Below are 15,643 nucleotides of genomic sequence, written 5' to 3' on the forward strand. Positions count from 1 at the left end.
ACATAATTGTTTTTCATCTTTTTATTAAGATTTTAAAATGCCTTTTGGCTATATTTTAGCTAGTTTTTAGATAGTCTTCAGCTGGATGTGTTCCAGTTACTAGGGTGGGTCACTGCCCATTGAGATCAGGCTTCCTGGTGGGCCACAGGCACACCAGTTCAACATGGAGCGTTGTCCAAAGCTATATTATACCGTGCAAACCTACTCCCCAGCCTTTGCCTCTCAATGACCTTGGACAACTTGAAATGCAACAATAGCTGAAGAGTCCAAGTAGTTTTCTATTCAGACCTAAGCATCTTCACTCTGAGCTTTAACTGTGGCGGTGTCATAAGCGTGGCGTACTTGTTCTTGCACAATATAGTAGATGTACTTTAATAAAAATAGTAGTCTATCTTCTGATGTGGGCCAGGTGCTGAGACTATATCCCAGGCTAGCATAGTCTGGACACCCTAGTTGACATGATACTATGATATCACTTGTATTATAAGGGCTAATGTACCCCCTACTGTAAATGATAAGGATATTAGAAGTCACTAAGGGGTTGTTCTGTGACCATATAAAGGCACAAGGCTGCAGGCTGAGTTATACAGGGAACTCTGAGTATCACTCATGTATTATAAGGGCTAATGTACCCCCTACTGTAAATGATAAGGATATTAGAAGTCACTAAGGGGTTGTTCTGTGACCATATAAAGGCACAAGGCTGCAGGCTGAGTTATACAGGGAACTCTGAGTATCACTCATGTATATAAGGGATAATGTACCCCCTACTGTAAATGATAAGGATATTAGAAGTCACTGAGGGGTTCTGTGACCATATAAAGACACAAGGCTGCAGGCTGAGTTATACAGGGAACTCTGAGTCTCACTCATGTATTATAAGCGATAATGTACACCCTACTGTAAATGATAAGGATATTAGAAGTCACTGAGGGGTTGTTCTGTGACTATATAAAGGCACAAGACTGCATAATCTTTAACATATTTTACATTAATTACACAAGTTAGAAAGGCAATATGGATGGATGTGTACAGGATCATCATGTCTACACATCTGTGCTCCTTTGATTATTTTTTACCCGGCCTAGTTTTTTCTCCCATTCCAACCCTGGGTACAATCCCATTACATACTACATACATACATACATACATACATACATACATACTAAATCATTTAAATAAATTACCAAAATATATATAATTACCTCTTTCCAACATTTCTTTGAACACTGTCTAGTAATTTGACATTAGCATAAATGTTCGGCTCAAAAAAAGTTCGGAAACACGACTTTTACACGAATATTTCTTACACACAATTTGACCGACATTTTTATTTTGGAGGGCCTAATGTGTCGGCAAAATTGTCGGCCAAAAAAATGAGTTTACGAGTAATTCATAAATATGTCGGAAAAAGTGGCGGCTAAAAAACCACGCCCACTTTTAACGACACTAATTCAAAAGTGTCGTACATGTCGGAAAACTGGCGGGGAAATGCTCTGTGAATTTGTCGGCTGTTGCTACGACACTTTCTACGACATTTTAAAGACATTTTTTCGTTCCCGACACTTTTGTGAATTCCCCCCATTATGTCTAGACTCTATGAGTGTTAAATCTTATGTCTGTGATTCAGGGATATGATTAATAAATAACAAGAAATAATTTCCTGTATTGAATGTGCAGGAAGACATCATATCCATTTGGAACAAGATTGCAAGTGACCAGACAACCACTGCTCGTATCCAAGTCACATTGCACTAAGTCCTCCCAACACTGCTTATAAAGCTTAGGTTATTAAGGTTGTTTAACTGATTGGAAAGGTTGCCATAAAAGCATGCACCTCTTATACCACATCTGCTTTCTGTACATTCCAGGACACTTACTAAAATAAGATGCCAAAAATAGACAACATTCCCTCTCATTCATACATTAACATTTGTAATTAGAGTGTGTGTGTTTACATCTATGCATTTCATGGCTATTAGGTGTTATATATGCCAGTGTTTATGTGGGTTATGATAACATATGTTATTCCCTGTTTAATGGTATACTTATGGAAAATGAATAGTACAGACCTGTACTGATATCTCTACAGACCCTAAATAATTATATAATATAAAAATACAATGGTAGGCATGTGCTGAAATCTCTGCTGCCCCAATAGGTACATTGCTTTTAAAATTCCCCTTATATAAACAAATGGACTGTGCTGCAATCTCTGCAGTTCCAAATGGGGTGCAAACATGTAAATTGAAAGCCCCACAGAAAATTTCAGAAATTATGTTCACAAAGGATCATTCACAAGCGCAAGTGCAGTGGGCAAAGTGCCACTTAGGAAGTTGAAAAGCATGCTTTGTACCCAAAATGCAGTATTTCCCCCAATAATTTCAGCATAGTAGTGTCCAAGAGATGGCGATGTGCCTTGGCATCAAAATAACGTAGAGTAGAGTACGAGGAGTAAGTACGCTGCAATAGTTGATATTTGGTTGGCAGTAGCTCCAGGGTTCCCATGCTTTACTAGGTGCACTCGTGCAACAGGAGGTGGGATTGACACGGCCACACCAATGCAACTATGTGGATGTGCAAAGATTGTGCAAGTACCTTTTATGCACAAAGGCTGCATTTTTTCTACCTACCATTTCCTGTAAGAACAACATGATTTTTAGTGACCCTGCCCGTTTAAAAGAATTGCTATTCTACGTCCTCATTTAGCCATAGTTCCCTTTTCCAACAACACCAACTCCGGCTTTCTGTTTTTTCAGACAAATTAGGAAGAGAGTTTCACACACACACTTGTTCTGTTAAAGGTTGGAAGCAGCAGCTAGTTCCTTTGATTGTGGCACCAAAAACAAGGCAAGTAAAGTCTGTGGTTATTTTTAAAAACAACTGTACTAAGGCCTGATTTATAGTACAACCCACTTCTATACATATTGGAGAAAGATATGGAAAGGTATTATCACAAAAGAAAATGCTTTGTGCCAGCACCCAGTGTCAAAATGACGTCTGCCATTTGTGTGATTTTTTTAGGAGCAACTACAGCTACTGTCACTTTCTTGGTGATGGCATTTCCCCTGCAATCAAATAAAATATGTATGTGCTTCCAAACAAGATTCACAGACACGTTTAGCTTTTTTAAGGCAGTAAAATCAAATTCCTGTATTCAGTGCTGCTGATATTTTGCTTTTATTCTGAACTTCTGCACACATTTATAGGATGTGTATACTTCAATCCTAAACCTTGTTCTATCTGGCAAGCACAATGTAGTCACCAGTAGGTGTGCAAGCACCCAGGGAATGCTGCACTCTGAACAGAGCACTGTGTTATAAATCTGGAGCTTGGTGGATAATGCAGCATCAGGGAGCCCAGACCAGCCCTGTCCTTGCACCTTAGCCCTCTGCCCCATGTCTACATGCCCATCCCGTCCAACCCATAACTAATATAATGCCGACTAATGCATTCGGGACTCTTTGTGGCTATACTGTATGTTGCATTGTGATTTATTTCTGAATATTAAGTTATAGGGAGGGGTTGTTCACCTTTGAGGTTACTTTTAGTATGATATATAGAGGGACATGAGTCAATTTGCAATTTGTCTTAATTTTTTATTATTTGTGGTTTTTGAGTTATTTAACTTTTTATTCAGTGGCTTTTTCAGCAATCTGGTTGCCAGGGTCCAAATTACCTTAGCAACCATGCACAGATTTGAAAAAGAGATTGGAATATGAATAGGAGAGGGTCTGAATAGAAAGATGAGTAATATAAAGTAGTAATAACAATACATTTGTAGCCTTACAGGGCATTTGTTTTTTAGATGGGGTCAGTGACCCCCATTTGAAAACTGGTATATAGAAGGGGAGGGCAAATAATTAAAAAATATTTTTAGAAAATGAAGACCAATTGAAAAGTTGTTTAGAATTGCCTATTCAATCACATGCTAAAAGTGAGCCACAATTTAATATTCTTTCTTCGGCTAGAAGTTCATTTCCAGCTGAATAAGGAGTTTGTCTTTCCTGGGGAATGCTTCATTCAAAAATGACATGAGACAGAGATAGTTGGTATGTTCTTTAGATCACAGACACACACTTGTTATGTTGCTAACAATTTTTAACATCCCCTCACCTAAAGTCTTTATTTGTGTAAATGGTTGGTTCAGCACGTTGGGCCCACTCTTAACTTTACACTTGTAATTCTTCTTTGCTGTGTGTTATTCACATTCAAGACCTTTCAGTATCCCCCTCCTCTACCCTCATCAAATAACAAACCAATAATACCTACAGTCATTATCTCCAATTTTTGGTTTTGTTACCCCTTCCTTCCTGTCTTCCTTTACCCTGTTACAACTCCAGTTCATTATGAATGGAATAAATTGGCTACATTTCTAATTAACCACATTGCTCATAACCAGTTCCTTCAGAATGCTATTTGTTTTTTTACCACAACTTGCAAAGCAATGATTAATAAAAAAACAACAACAACAACACTACGTTCAGTGCCTCTCATTTGCAAATCTAGCTATCTGGACCTTCACATTTCCTTTTCCATGTTGCTATCGTCATGTCAACTCCAGGATTATGCTTGTGAAATTACATTTTGCTTTCTCTCCTTCTGCCTTACCTTCTATTTTTTTTTTTTTTTACAATTCTTTCTTTAAACACATCTGTTCAGGGAAATTTAGGTGATTCCCTGATTCTCTTCTCAATTCAGTCCTGTAATTTAACTCAAATGAACCTCTTTGTCTCCTGGGGAGGGCTTATTTTATAAACTATACACTTGTGCTTTCTGTTACAAAACCAACATCAATTTCTAGTGCGTTTTGAATGTATATTATCTATTGCAATACACTGCATTATTTTAGTCTGCTTCTGGTGTGTAAAGGCAGGGGTATACTTTATAACTGAAGATGGATGCAGCACACATGCAAGGTATACTGTTTTTTAGCCAGTGATGTTTGTTGTGGCCTAGATTTGTGGGAAAGCCACAATGACCAGGACCAAGAGGCCCAAATCTATTATGGTTCCACAGGCTAACATTCTATAAAAATTAAGGAAGGGGATATTTGTCACAGCAGAAGAAACTAGTGACAGCAGAGGAAGCTTATGGCAGCCGAAAAGTTAAATCCAACCCTATTGTATATCAATGTCTGTATTTATTTTTTCAGGTGAAATAAGTTTGACTAGAACGAATGGATAGTGCTGATCACCTTCTGTTTGCTAAGCCCTTGAGCTAGTGTTCATTGGCAGTACAGTAAAATAGAAATTGTGCCAAAAATAGTTCAGTTCATACTGAACTTCATACTGAAGAAAAGTTATAATGTCTAGTAAACCTGGTGCAATATTCTAGAACAGAATGTTATTGTACTGTCAAGCACACTGCACAAAATAAGACTTTAACCTAAAGTCGAAACTGCCTATGTACTTCACAGATGCAATCAATGGGCCATTACTCTGTGACTGATATGTCTTTTTTTAATGACATGTGCACAAACACTGGGTGTATGCTTATAACTATAACAAGTGTGCTGCGGCGTGTGCCTATATCATGTGTAAATAGATTTATTTTGTGTTCGTGCAGCAGATAATGGTAGAGATACCATCTCATATATCCTTTTATATAGTCAATCTGAGAGTTTATGCAAGCATACTCATCTGCAACAATAGTCTATAGAGGGTTCTGAGCAGTACTAAATGCAGTAGTGTAACTAATTGGCACCCTTTCTGCAAATAAATCTTCGAAGGGGCCCACACAGCAACCCCTACCCAGTGCAGTGTAGTGGTGGGGCACTTTTGGACAATGATGTGCAAAATAGGGAACTGTCATTCCCTTCATCATCTGGATGTGTGAAGCATTGGTATGTCAGTGAGCTGTTGGAGGTCTCTCTCTCTCTGTCTAAGGGACTCAACTTCACACATAGGGATAATTTACTACAGCCCCATGCATTAAAGGGTGGAAGTGCATACACCATAGTGCTCATGCAGAGAGCACTTCTGTCTGGGGTCTGCACATTACACTGGAAAAAAAGTCTAAGGTGAAGAGCAAAGCATATAGTTTGAGGGCACAGGCCAGCCCTGTCCTTAACATCTACTATAGGGTAAGTGCAGGACCACATTGCAGCTTTTGTCAATTGCCACTCCCTTGCTAGCTTGCCTGATGGATAAGTAAGAGGACATTTAGGGGGAGGGGTGCCTACATGCCTCCTCCCTCCCTCCACTGATGAATACAGTGATGGCATACATAGGCTGCACTGAACTCATGGGGACGGCCTCAGGTCTCTGTGCAGAGTGCTGCGACAATTCATTTCAGAAGTAATGCTGTGTGCAAAGTAAAAAAAGTCAGCTTGCGCCATTATATGCACTTCCCAGTCATAAATGAGTACTATTGATTGCTGGGAGAGCAGCAGGGTTAATTGAATATGATGAGGTATCTGTATCAGTGGGCCTTTTATTAATACATACTTGCAAAGGTAGTGCACACTGGCATTTATATATAGGTAGGCATTTACTGTATTTATAAAAAATTAGAACAAAATCTTAGATTGCCCAATAGGCACTAGCTTTACTAGCTTGATTTATTTTTTAGGTGCTGCTGTAAATTTTACTCTTTCTTTTCTCATTGTCTTTAAAAGACCTCTGATGTCTTCCATAAGGGTCATATATAATGAAAAAAATTACTCTTTCAAACAGCAAATATTTCATTTCTAAATTTCTTTGGAGAAAACATTTCATCTAAATGTATCCGGAAGGGGTCTGTACTATATTAAACAGTAACACATTACTGGACAAACCAGCGTGCACAGGGTTATTTGACAACAGGCTATAATTTGCTGTAAGGAGTGAACCAGTAAACGGGCTCCAGTAAACCCCCTGTGTGTTTCATAACCTAATATTAGCAGTATTTTCTGCAAAAGCAGGAAGCAGTACACAGATACAGCCCACCTGCTCGCTCTTCTCTCAGCAGCGGCTTACTGAAGCTCGGGCATCTGGCTCTACAGCAGGTAAGAACACTTTATCATCAAGGCAAACTTTGATAGATAGATAGATAGATAGATAGATATGCTTTAAGATGCAGTATGAATCTCCATCTTCGGTTTATAACATGAATATCAGGAGTGGTAATGATTAATCTTTAAATTATAGTGTGATCTTGCATGCTTTATTTCATAATCTTTGCAAATTAGAAACGACAGGGTTTGTAACAGTTTAACCACAACAGTTGGTATTTTGCTTCTCGATGTACTGTATATTTCCTGATTTCTGAGTCATGCAAACTCTTGGTTTGTTTGTGCCTTGCAAGCTGGGCCCTTGTCACAAGTTGTACCTTACTGTAGATTTTTAATTTAGCACTTTAATTTAGAGTATTGCTTTCAAAACTGAGAAAAAGGATTTTTTGGAAGGTGCAGAGAGAGAGAGAGAGTAACTCAGGAAAGGGGATTACAGGCGTAACCATCTATTCTTTAGAGACGTCCGTACCATAATTATCCATATATACTCTTGCCTTCCTAGACACTTTTATAACAGCTTGCACTTTAAGATGTATTTTAACCCCTTGGATGTCAGTGGAATCACTGAGTTCATGTTCCCATGGTTAAACACAGCAAAACAATAGGCCTTTTGTCTTCTAGGGCAACAAAGAATGTATTTATAACATTAAACACAAAATGCTAAAATGATGTTTAAATGCTGTGAGCCCTGGATTCAGATTTAGACATGGTTTTTGTTTTCTTTTCTCCATAAAAATAGCTGAACCGTGTTGTAATTTTTCTAACTGTGATTGAAATTCATTTTAATGCACTGGTATAAATCATGTAATTAATCTGATTTGCCTGATGTCTAGTCACTTACTGTACAATTGTTTAAATAGTAACAGCAGAAATAAGGTAAAAGTATAGAAATAAGGCTAATGGCCCATACTGGATTATATGCATATTGACAGGTGTAGAATCAGCCTGTTACTGCACACATTGGTGGGTTTCAGCTAGAAAATGTGTCTTATGCTAAAAACTCCAAAAGAAAATAAGATGAATGCAGAACAACGTTTTTAACGTGAAAGTGTAGCTTTACATATGTTACAGATGGTCTGTTATAAGCACATTTGCAATGGTCATGTTCTATTTTAAATTCTTTTTAAATGATAAACCTTCCCTCTCTGCCTCTGTGAAGCTACAATACTATCTGATGGTCAGAGTAACTTTATTGTTACTCTTATTTTCTATTGACTATCTCTGTGTTCTTGACTTTCAAACCATTGCCCAACTGCTCGGCCATAGCATCCAGGTAGTAATCTAAATTCCCAGCCTGAGAGCAATACAACAAGAAGTCCAGTTGCAGATTGCCTTAAAATGCTGCTGCCTAAACCATGCTATGAGAAAATTTCAAGGTGACGTTGCTCTAAAACCCTTTGCCTGTCAACAACATAGGTTCTGGAGCACTGGCAAGAAATTTCAAATAGTGTCACTCATGCAAATTCTGTGGCTAAATAAATAGGATGGCATTTAAACACTGTTGTTGAGTGTAGACATGGATGTTTGGGTGAAATAAGATGAGATTACCCCACCATTACCTTCTAGTACATACCTGCACTGACCAAGTGCAAACCTGTTATCCATCTTCCTCATTTAATATGGTGATATATGCTTTGTTATTACATTTAAACAAATGTAATAATGTAACACATTTTTTAATGCAAAGCTTGGGTGCCAAGGTATTCACAGCTGTTTTGCTTTTGATGAGATTTTCTGAATCCTCATGGAATACTGCTGGTTCTGTATAAAGTGAATAGATCCCCAGAGATCAATTGAGGAGCTGAGCAGGTGGGGTATACCAAGAGCTACCAAGCACTAAGGTACTCTGAAAGAATCTGTTCCCATGATTTCCTTAGCCATGATCACCTCTGCAGGCTCTGCTCATGGATGTAAGGTTTGATTTGGATAAATACACACTTTATAACTCTGGCGCAACATACCTTGCTCAGTTCTCTTAAGGAAAAGAAGGCAACTGGATTCTTTACATGGAGTGGTAAGCAGCTGACTTCGGATATTTAACATTGTAATGTTTAATATACTGTATGCATTAATGGTAATGCATAAGTAAGCAGTTAAGCACAATAGGTGCCAACATACATCTTTTTTAACATTCGTTAACTATAAAAAAGCAGAAACAGTTTGGAAATTTCTATAGTGCCATTACCAGGACCCAGTATCCTGGGGACAACACTTAGTTCACTTTAGGGGCTACAACAGCCTAAAACATCATCCTCTCTACCTAAGTAATGCTTTAGGTAGTTGGGTGGCAGTGTGCTCCCACAGAAAAAAGGAGATAAATGTTTCTATTAGGGATGCACCAAATCCAGGAGTCAGTTTGGGATTTGGCCAAGATTCTGCCTTTTTCAGCAAGATTTGGATTTGACCGAATCAAATGACTGGCTGAACCGAATCCAAAAAATCACACAAATAAATAAAAAAAATTGTAAAAATGTTACTCTTCCTTCCAAATCCTAAAATAGTGGATTCGGTGCATCCCTAGTTTCTATTAAAAGTTGAATTAGTAAAAGCTGAATAACACCATGTAGGGTTACATAATACAAGGATAAGAGATACCAAGATAGTTAGGATTTGATGTATGTAATATCAGTATTAATGTTTACAAGCTATTTTGTTGCTTTAAAAATAATCAACATTTAGAAAACAGTATATGAGCACCTTGGTTTTGTATGCAGCTCCCTCTAATCATCAATGAACTTTTATGATTTTTGGAGGGCATGAATGGATTTCCACTAATGAGCATGCACAACATTTTCTATGCAGTTAAATTCATGTAATGAAAGTTATCCTTTAAGAGCAGTGTTTGCTTAAAGATAATACAGGTGTTTTTGTGTTGAGCTGTTTCAGTTGGGTTTTGCATATATATTCTCTAGTGATCAGTTACCTCTAATTGGAAAGCATCAGGTGCACGCTGACTGCAAAGGGGGGGGGATTTTTTTTCCCTTAACTCTTTTGTGATTTTGAGTGCAGAAATAGAAACAACTACTTAAAAGTCCATTGATAATGTAACCATTTTGTGAACTAAATTTAAAAGAAAGCATAGCTATTTTGATGTTTCTGGTATCATTTGAATTGTATTCAGGGTAAAAATCTAATGAATGTATTATATTTCCTTTAATAGAGTGGCTGGACAAAATGGCAGTTATTACAGTGCATGATAACTCTGAAACTGTGGAATTGTGTAACACACATCGGCTCTTTCTTAAACCAAAATTAAAGTTATTAATCACAGTGATCCTCCCAGAAGAAAGAGACCCTTCCAGGCCAATACCAAACCGGGAGATTTTAGAACAGTTAAAGAATTTGGTGGAACCGGAACATTTCAGTTCTCTGAAGGTTTTAAGAAATACAAAAGAGAATATTTGCTTTGAAGGTGAAGCTGATACAAAAATGTTAGCTCAAGTACTCTTGGAAAAGCTTAATGGTGCACTGCTACAACTAAACAGCTTTCAGGAGCCACTGAGCATTGACGTCACAGAGGTTCCCTTGGACTCGCCAACCGATGAAGAGTTACAATTCTATATGCCAAAACCTGAGGGAGATTTAGAAAATAATCATTCAGAAAATATGATTCCACCTGCAATCTATTTGGAGGGGTTACCTTGCAAATGGTTTTCAGTGGCCAGTGTGAGTACTGAGAAGCCAAGTGAAGACGTTCTCAGAAGTGCATTTGAGAAATATGGAAATCTTTCAAATGTAGATATACCTATGCTTGATCCATATAGAGAAGTTGTTGGAAACCTGTCTTTGGGAGGTCTTCAAACCTTTGAGGCCTTTCTTCAATATGAAGATATATCAAGCAGTATAAATGCAGTTCAGGCACTTCGCAGAATGAAACTGATGTACTCAAGTGAAGATGGCAAGTGTTTAGCTTGTGATATAAAGGTAATATATTTCATAGATCAAGTGGCAGTAGAAAACTAAAATGCTTTAGATAATATTCCCATCTTTGCGACAAAAAATATTATATTCTTGTAAATGATTGTTGTGAATTCATGTTTTTGGTATTTAGGTATCCATAGATACAACAAAACACTTTAGTGAAGAGACAATAAGTAAGAGAAATGCTGAAAGACTTCAGTTACAGGAGCTGGAACAGCAAAGAAAACAAGAAAAAGAGAAGGAAGCTGAGCGGTAAAACAGTTTCTGATATTTATTTGATTTTCTTAATGACTTTGTAGTCTTTGTAAAATTATGGTAACCACAGACGTTATTTTAAGGGAACAAGCTTTAAGGATTTTTTTTCCATTTATTGATCCAGTTACATAATAAGAGAGACACAGGGAGAGAGAAATTGGGCCATATTCAATTCAGTGAGAAAAATTTATCTCAAGTTTTTTCACGTAAAAAATCATGGACGATATTCTTTTTGAAGAGAAAAAACTTTTCTCCTTATTCAGTTCTAATTTTATCCCATAGGCTTCAATAATGTTTTCATGTGATAAACCGTTATATAGGTTTTGCTGAATGTCGTTCATGAGTTTTCACGTGATAAACCTTTTTCTCAAGAAACTGAATCTGGCCAATTGTATTAAAGGGATACTGTCATGAGAAAAAATTTTTCTTTCAAAATGAATCAGTTAATAGTGCTGCTCCAGCAGAATTCTGCACTGAATCCATTTCTCAAAAGAGCAAACAGATTTTTTTTATATTCAATTTTAATTTTGTCAATTTCCCAGCTGCCCCCAGTCATGTGACTTGTGCCTGCACTTTAGGAGAGAAATGCTTTCTGGCAGGCTACTGTTTTTCCTTCTCAATGTAACTGAATGTGTCTCAGTGAGACATGGGTTTTTACTATTGAGTGCTGTTCTTGGATCTACCAGGCAGCTGTTATCTTGTGTTAGGGAGCTGCTATCTGGTTACCTTCCCATTGTTCTTTTGTTTGGCTGCTGGAGGGAGAAAGGGAGGGGTGATATCACTCTAACTTGCAGTACAGCTGTAAAGAGTGGTTGAAGTTTATCAGAGCACAAGTCACATGACTTGGGGCAGCTGGGAAATTGACAATATGTCTAGCCCCATGTCAGATTTCAAAATTGAATATAAAAAATCAGTTTGCTCTTTTGAGAAATGGATTTCAGTGCAGAATTTTGCTGGAGCAGCACTATTAACTGATTCATTTTGGAAAAAAAAATTTTTTTCCCATGACAGTACCCCTTTAAGTGTTCATCTGCCAATTTAAAATATACATCACAGACATACTGTATATTGTTAAATTTAAAAAAAAAATATGTTTTGTCTTGACAGAAAAAGAAAGGCTAAAGAAAGAAAATTAAGAGCAAGAAAAAGGAAAGCCAGATTGAAAAGGAAGCTTCAGAAACAAAAAGAGCAAGAAGAAAACACACAAGAAAAAGATTTGTTTTTCGAGGAAGTAGAAAACACAGAAGAATGGGAGGAGAGGAAACTGCTTCTAGCTCAGAGACGAGTCGAATCAATCAATCTGCTTTCACTGCTCTTGGACCAAATTAATGTAAGTGTTGCCACAAGTTAACTTCACTATTTACATCTGTTTTCCCCCGATTCTTGGTTTTCCTATATCATGAATGGTTTGTTTATGACAAAAACACACAGTTGTCCCCAAAACACAGGTTACAAGAAAAAAAATCTGTATCCTCACACCAAGTTAAAGAGATACTGACACCAGAAACTAAACCATTTTTACATCTGTCATAGTATTGGCTTTGTTTGATACAAACATCAGTATCGCTTTAAAGAAAGCACTGGCAGTTTATTTAATGCTTTCACCAGATTTTATTTATACATTGTATGTTGTGTATTAATTATGTTCATGAAAATATAATCACATAGTTAAATTGTGAGGAATAGAGGGAAACACCAATTAAATGGTGACAAGGAAAACCAAAAAAAGTGTAAAGACAGACAAAGACAGCTAAGATCCTCCAACAAAATCAAATCTTTAAGTGACCCATTAGTGTAACACACTGGGAAATTTAAACATGTTGTACTAAATATGTATCTACTGAAGGAGTTAATAAAAATTTCAGTTGCTTTATTATTAACATAAGCTTATTTCTTTTCAAGAATTTAGCAGAAGCAAACAGACATATTGAAGAACATATGGAATGTGATTTTACTGAGGACTCCTGTGACAGCACAATATCTACATATTCCCAACTGAGTAAGTCCCTGTCCATAGGAAGTTTAAAGGAAAGGGTGAGCAGACAGCATGGGATTGAGAGTAAAGATGACTGTGGAGTTATGCCCCCACAAAAAAAAAAATATTTTCCACTTGAAAGACAATATACACCTCAAGCGAAAGGAAAAGGGTTTACATCTGCATGGAAAAGTAACTTGAATTATAAATTTCAACCTGCTACATTTGAAGAGGAAGAAGATGAGACAGAGCCAATAAAATCTAATTATTCGGAGCATAAACCTTTGAAAAGACTGCAGTCTCAGGACACTTCCAGCATTGGATACTGCAAAAAGATAAAAGTTTATGAAACTGAGGAATTCATCAATTATTTGCTGAATTATTACGACTACCCAGAATATGCAAGGTTGTTTCTTCAAACTACGGATACTGAAAGCAAAGCCTGGTGTTCCAGAGTGGTTTCTTATAGTGGCGATACTGTTCACATAGAAGTCAGAAACATGACCTGTAATTTTCCTGAGATGAAAACTGAGCAGCAGCCTTGCCACAAAACGGACAATGATGAACATGAAAGTAAAATAACAGCAGATATTCCAAAATCAGAGAGTTCCTCTGACAATGAGTGTTCCAAAGAATGTCCTAAAGAAACGGACAATCATGTAGTTAAAGATGAGCCCAAGCCTCCCTTAGAGACAGCAAGGTCTCACTGTGCAAAAGACAAAGAGGGACTATTTGCAAAAGAACGGAAGAATGAAGATTCTATCCATAGTTCAGAATCTAGCGATGAGCTAAAAGATGTCCTAGAGCAAATAAGCAGCACTTCTGAATACTTCAGTGAAGAGGTAAGCGAGTCAGTAACGAAAGTGAATAATATTAGAAAGATTTCCAAAAGGCAAAGGAATATGGCTTGCTTGAAAAAAGCTATGTCTTGCTGTCATTGTGAGAAAAATAGGATTTGCCACCATGAAGATATATTGGGCCATTTGTTACATTCCTACTCTGTATGCAGGCAAATTAAAAAGCACACAAAGTGTCATCCAACACAAGCATGCCATAAAGCCAAAGTACATCTACATTATGATAGTGAAACAAGTGATACTGATACAGAGAAACAAGTATGTGCAGTAAGAAAGAGAAAGAAGGTGAAAAGAAATCCTTCTAGCTGCACGGTGGAAGACAGAAACCACTCCAAAGAAAAGTGCTTTAATGCTCACAGACTGGCAGGTGTGTCATCTGAGAAAAATAGCTACATGTGGCAAGATGAACCCGATAACTTGAGCTATTATGGAGAACATCACAGAAAAGTAAAGAAAATATCAAATCCACAACAATGCTACATTCCAGAACACAAAACAGAGTGTTTAAAACAAGAAGAACACTCATGGGATTCCGATGAATCTTCCAGTTGGTCTAGCTCCAGTCCCGGCCATCCATCTGTCTCTACCTTGCAGTCAGACATTAGTTCCAAAGGATCATTCCATGACTCTTTAGAATGGGAGCATCATTTCTATTGTGAGGAAGAACTCGATAGAGGCACAAAGTACAAAATGTAAAAATAACCTAAAAATCAACCAAGGTTCATCCAAACTGTATATGTTATGTGTTTTATATGATACCTACGAACTGTGAGCTTAGCTATTTAGGGGTAAGCTACCCTGCTACCTACATAACTGTTGCCAAACTTCATCAGAAGAAATATCTTCAGAACCTTGTATAGCAATAGTCCTTTAGAGCTAACCTCCTTTTTCAGCAAAGGACATCAATGCTTTTCATGTGAATAGAATATGGCTGATGCTGCTTATATAATTGTTCATATGTGAAAGTAAATATTTAAATACCCTTATATTGTTTTTGTTAACCATCCATTTTTCACTGCAAGCATTTAATGACCATATGGTTGACAATTCTCATTAAAAAGAAATACATTGTGGTTATTATTGGAATTGAATGGGATTAAGATGTGTTTCATCTCAACAAAAGCATTTTTTTATTATTATAAATGGATCCAGAGACTATTACTGAGATCTTGCATTGTAATTATAAAGACATATAAAGGAGAAAGTTATATTTAGTATGTACCCAGTTTCTATTAGAATATGCAATTTTTACTTGGAGAAGGAGTTAAAAAGATACTTTTGAAATATGCATTAACAACAGTGGCATCCAACGTTGAGACCAGGATGAAAAGTATGTCACACTTATTTATTAAAATTATATATAATGAATTGCTCTAGGTACGTGTGTGAAAAAAAAATCTATAAAGGTTTGCTTACCCTTTATTTGCCCATTGTCCCAAAGTGCTACAAATGTCGACTTCAACTATGCAGTCAATATTATGGGGCACATTTACTTAGCTCGAGTGAAGGATTAGAATGAAAAATACTTTTTTGGCTACTTCGACCATCGAATTGGCTACTTCGACCTTCAACTACGGCTTTGACTTTGATTCGAACTAAAAATTGCTCGACTATTCGATAGTCGAAGTACTGTCTCTTCAA

At 37.0% G+C, this 15,643-nt stretch overlaps 1 protein-coding gene across 2 annotated transcripts in view; it reads left to right on the top strand.

The window, feature by feature from the left end:
* LOC108698913 (A-kinase anchor protein 17B-like) overlaps positions 1–15,087 on the top strand; it is a 47,170-nt gene extending 32,083 nt beyond the window's left edge. The window contains exons 1-5 of one of the 2 annotated variants that reach the window (XM_018230779.2): positions 6,872–6,988; positions 10,155–10,918; positions 11,046–11,167; positions 12,278–12,500; positions 13,073–15,087. In XM_018230779.2, the coding sequence (XP_018086268.2) occupies positions 10,169–10,918; positions 11,046–11,167; positions 12,278–12,500; positions 13,073–14,698 (2,721 nt within the window). In that variant the 5' untranslated portion in view covers positions 6,872–6,988; positions 10,155–10,168 and the 3' untranslated portion in view covers positions 14,699–15,087. Of the gene's footprint in view, positions 1–6,871; positions 6,989–10,154; positions 10,919–11,045; positions 11,168–12,277; positions 12,501–13,072 lie in introns of those variants that run through there. The other variant, XM_041572762.1, reaches the window with a different exon arrangement.
* The last annotated feature ends 556 nt before the right edge of the window (positions 15,088–15,643 follow it).

Source organism: Xenopus laevis, chromosome 8L, assembly GCF_017654675.1.
Source record: "Xenopus laevis strain J_2021 chromosome 8L, Xenopus_laevis_v10.1, whole genome shotgun sequence".
NCBI lineage: Eukaryota > Metazoa > Chordata > Amphibia > Anura > Pipidae > Xenopus > Xenopus laevis.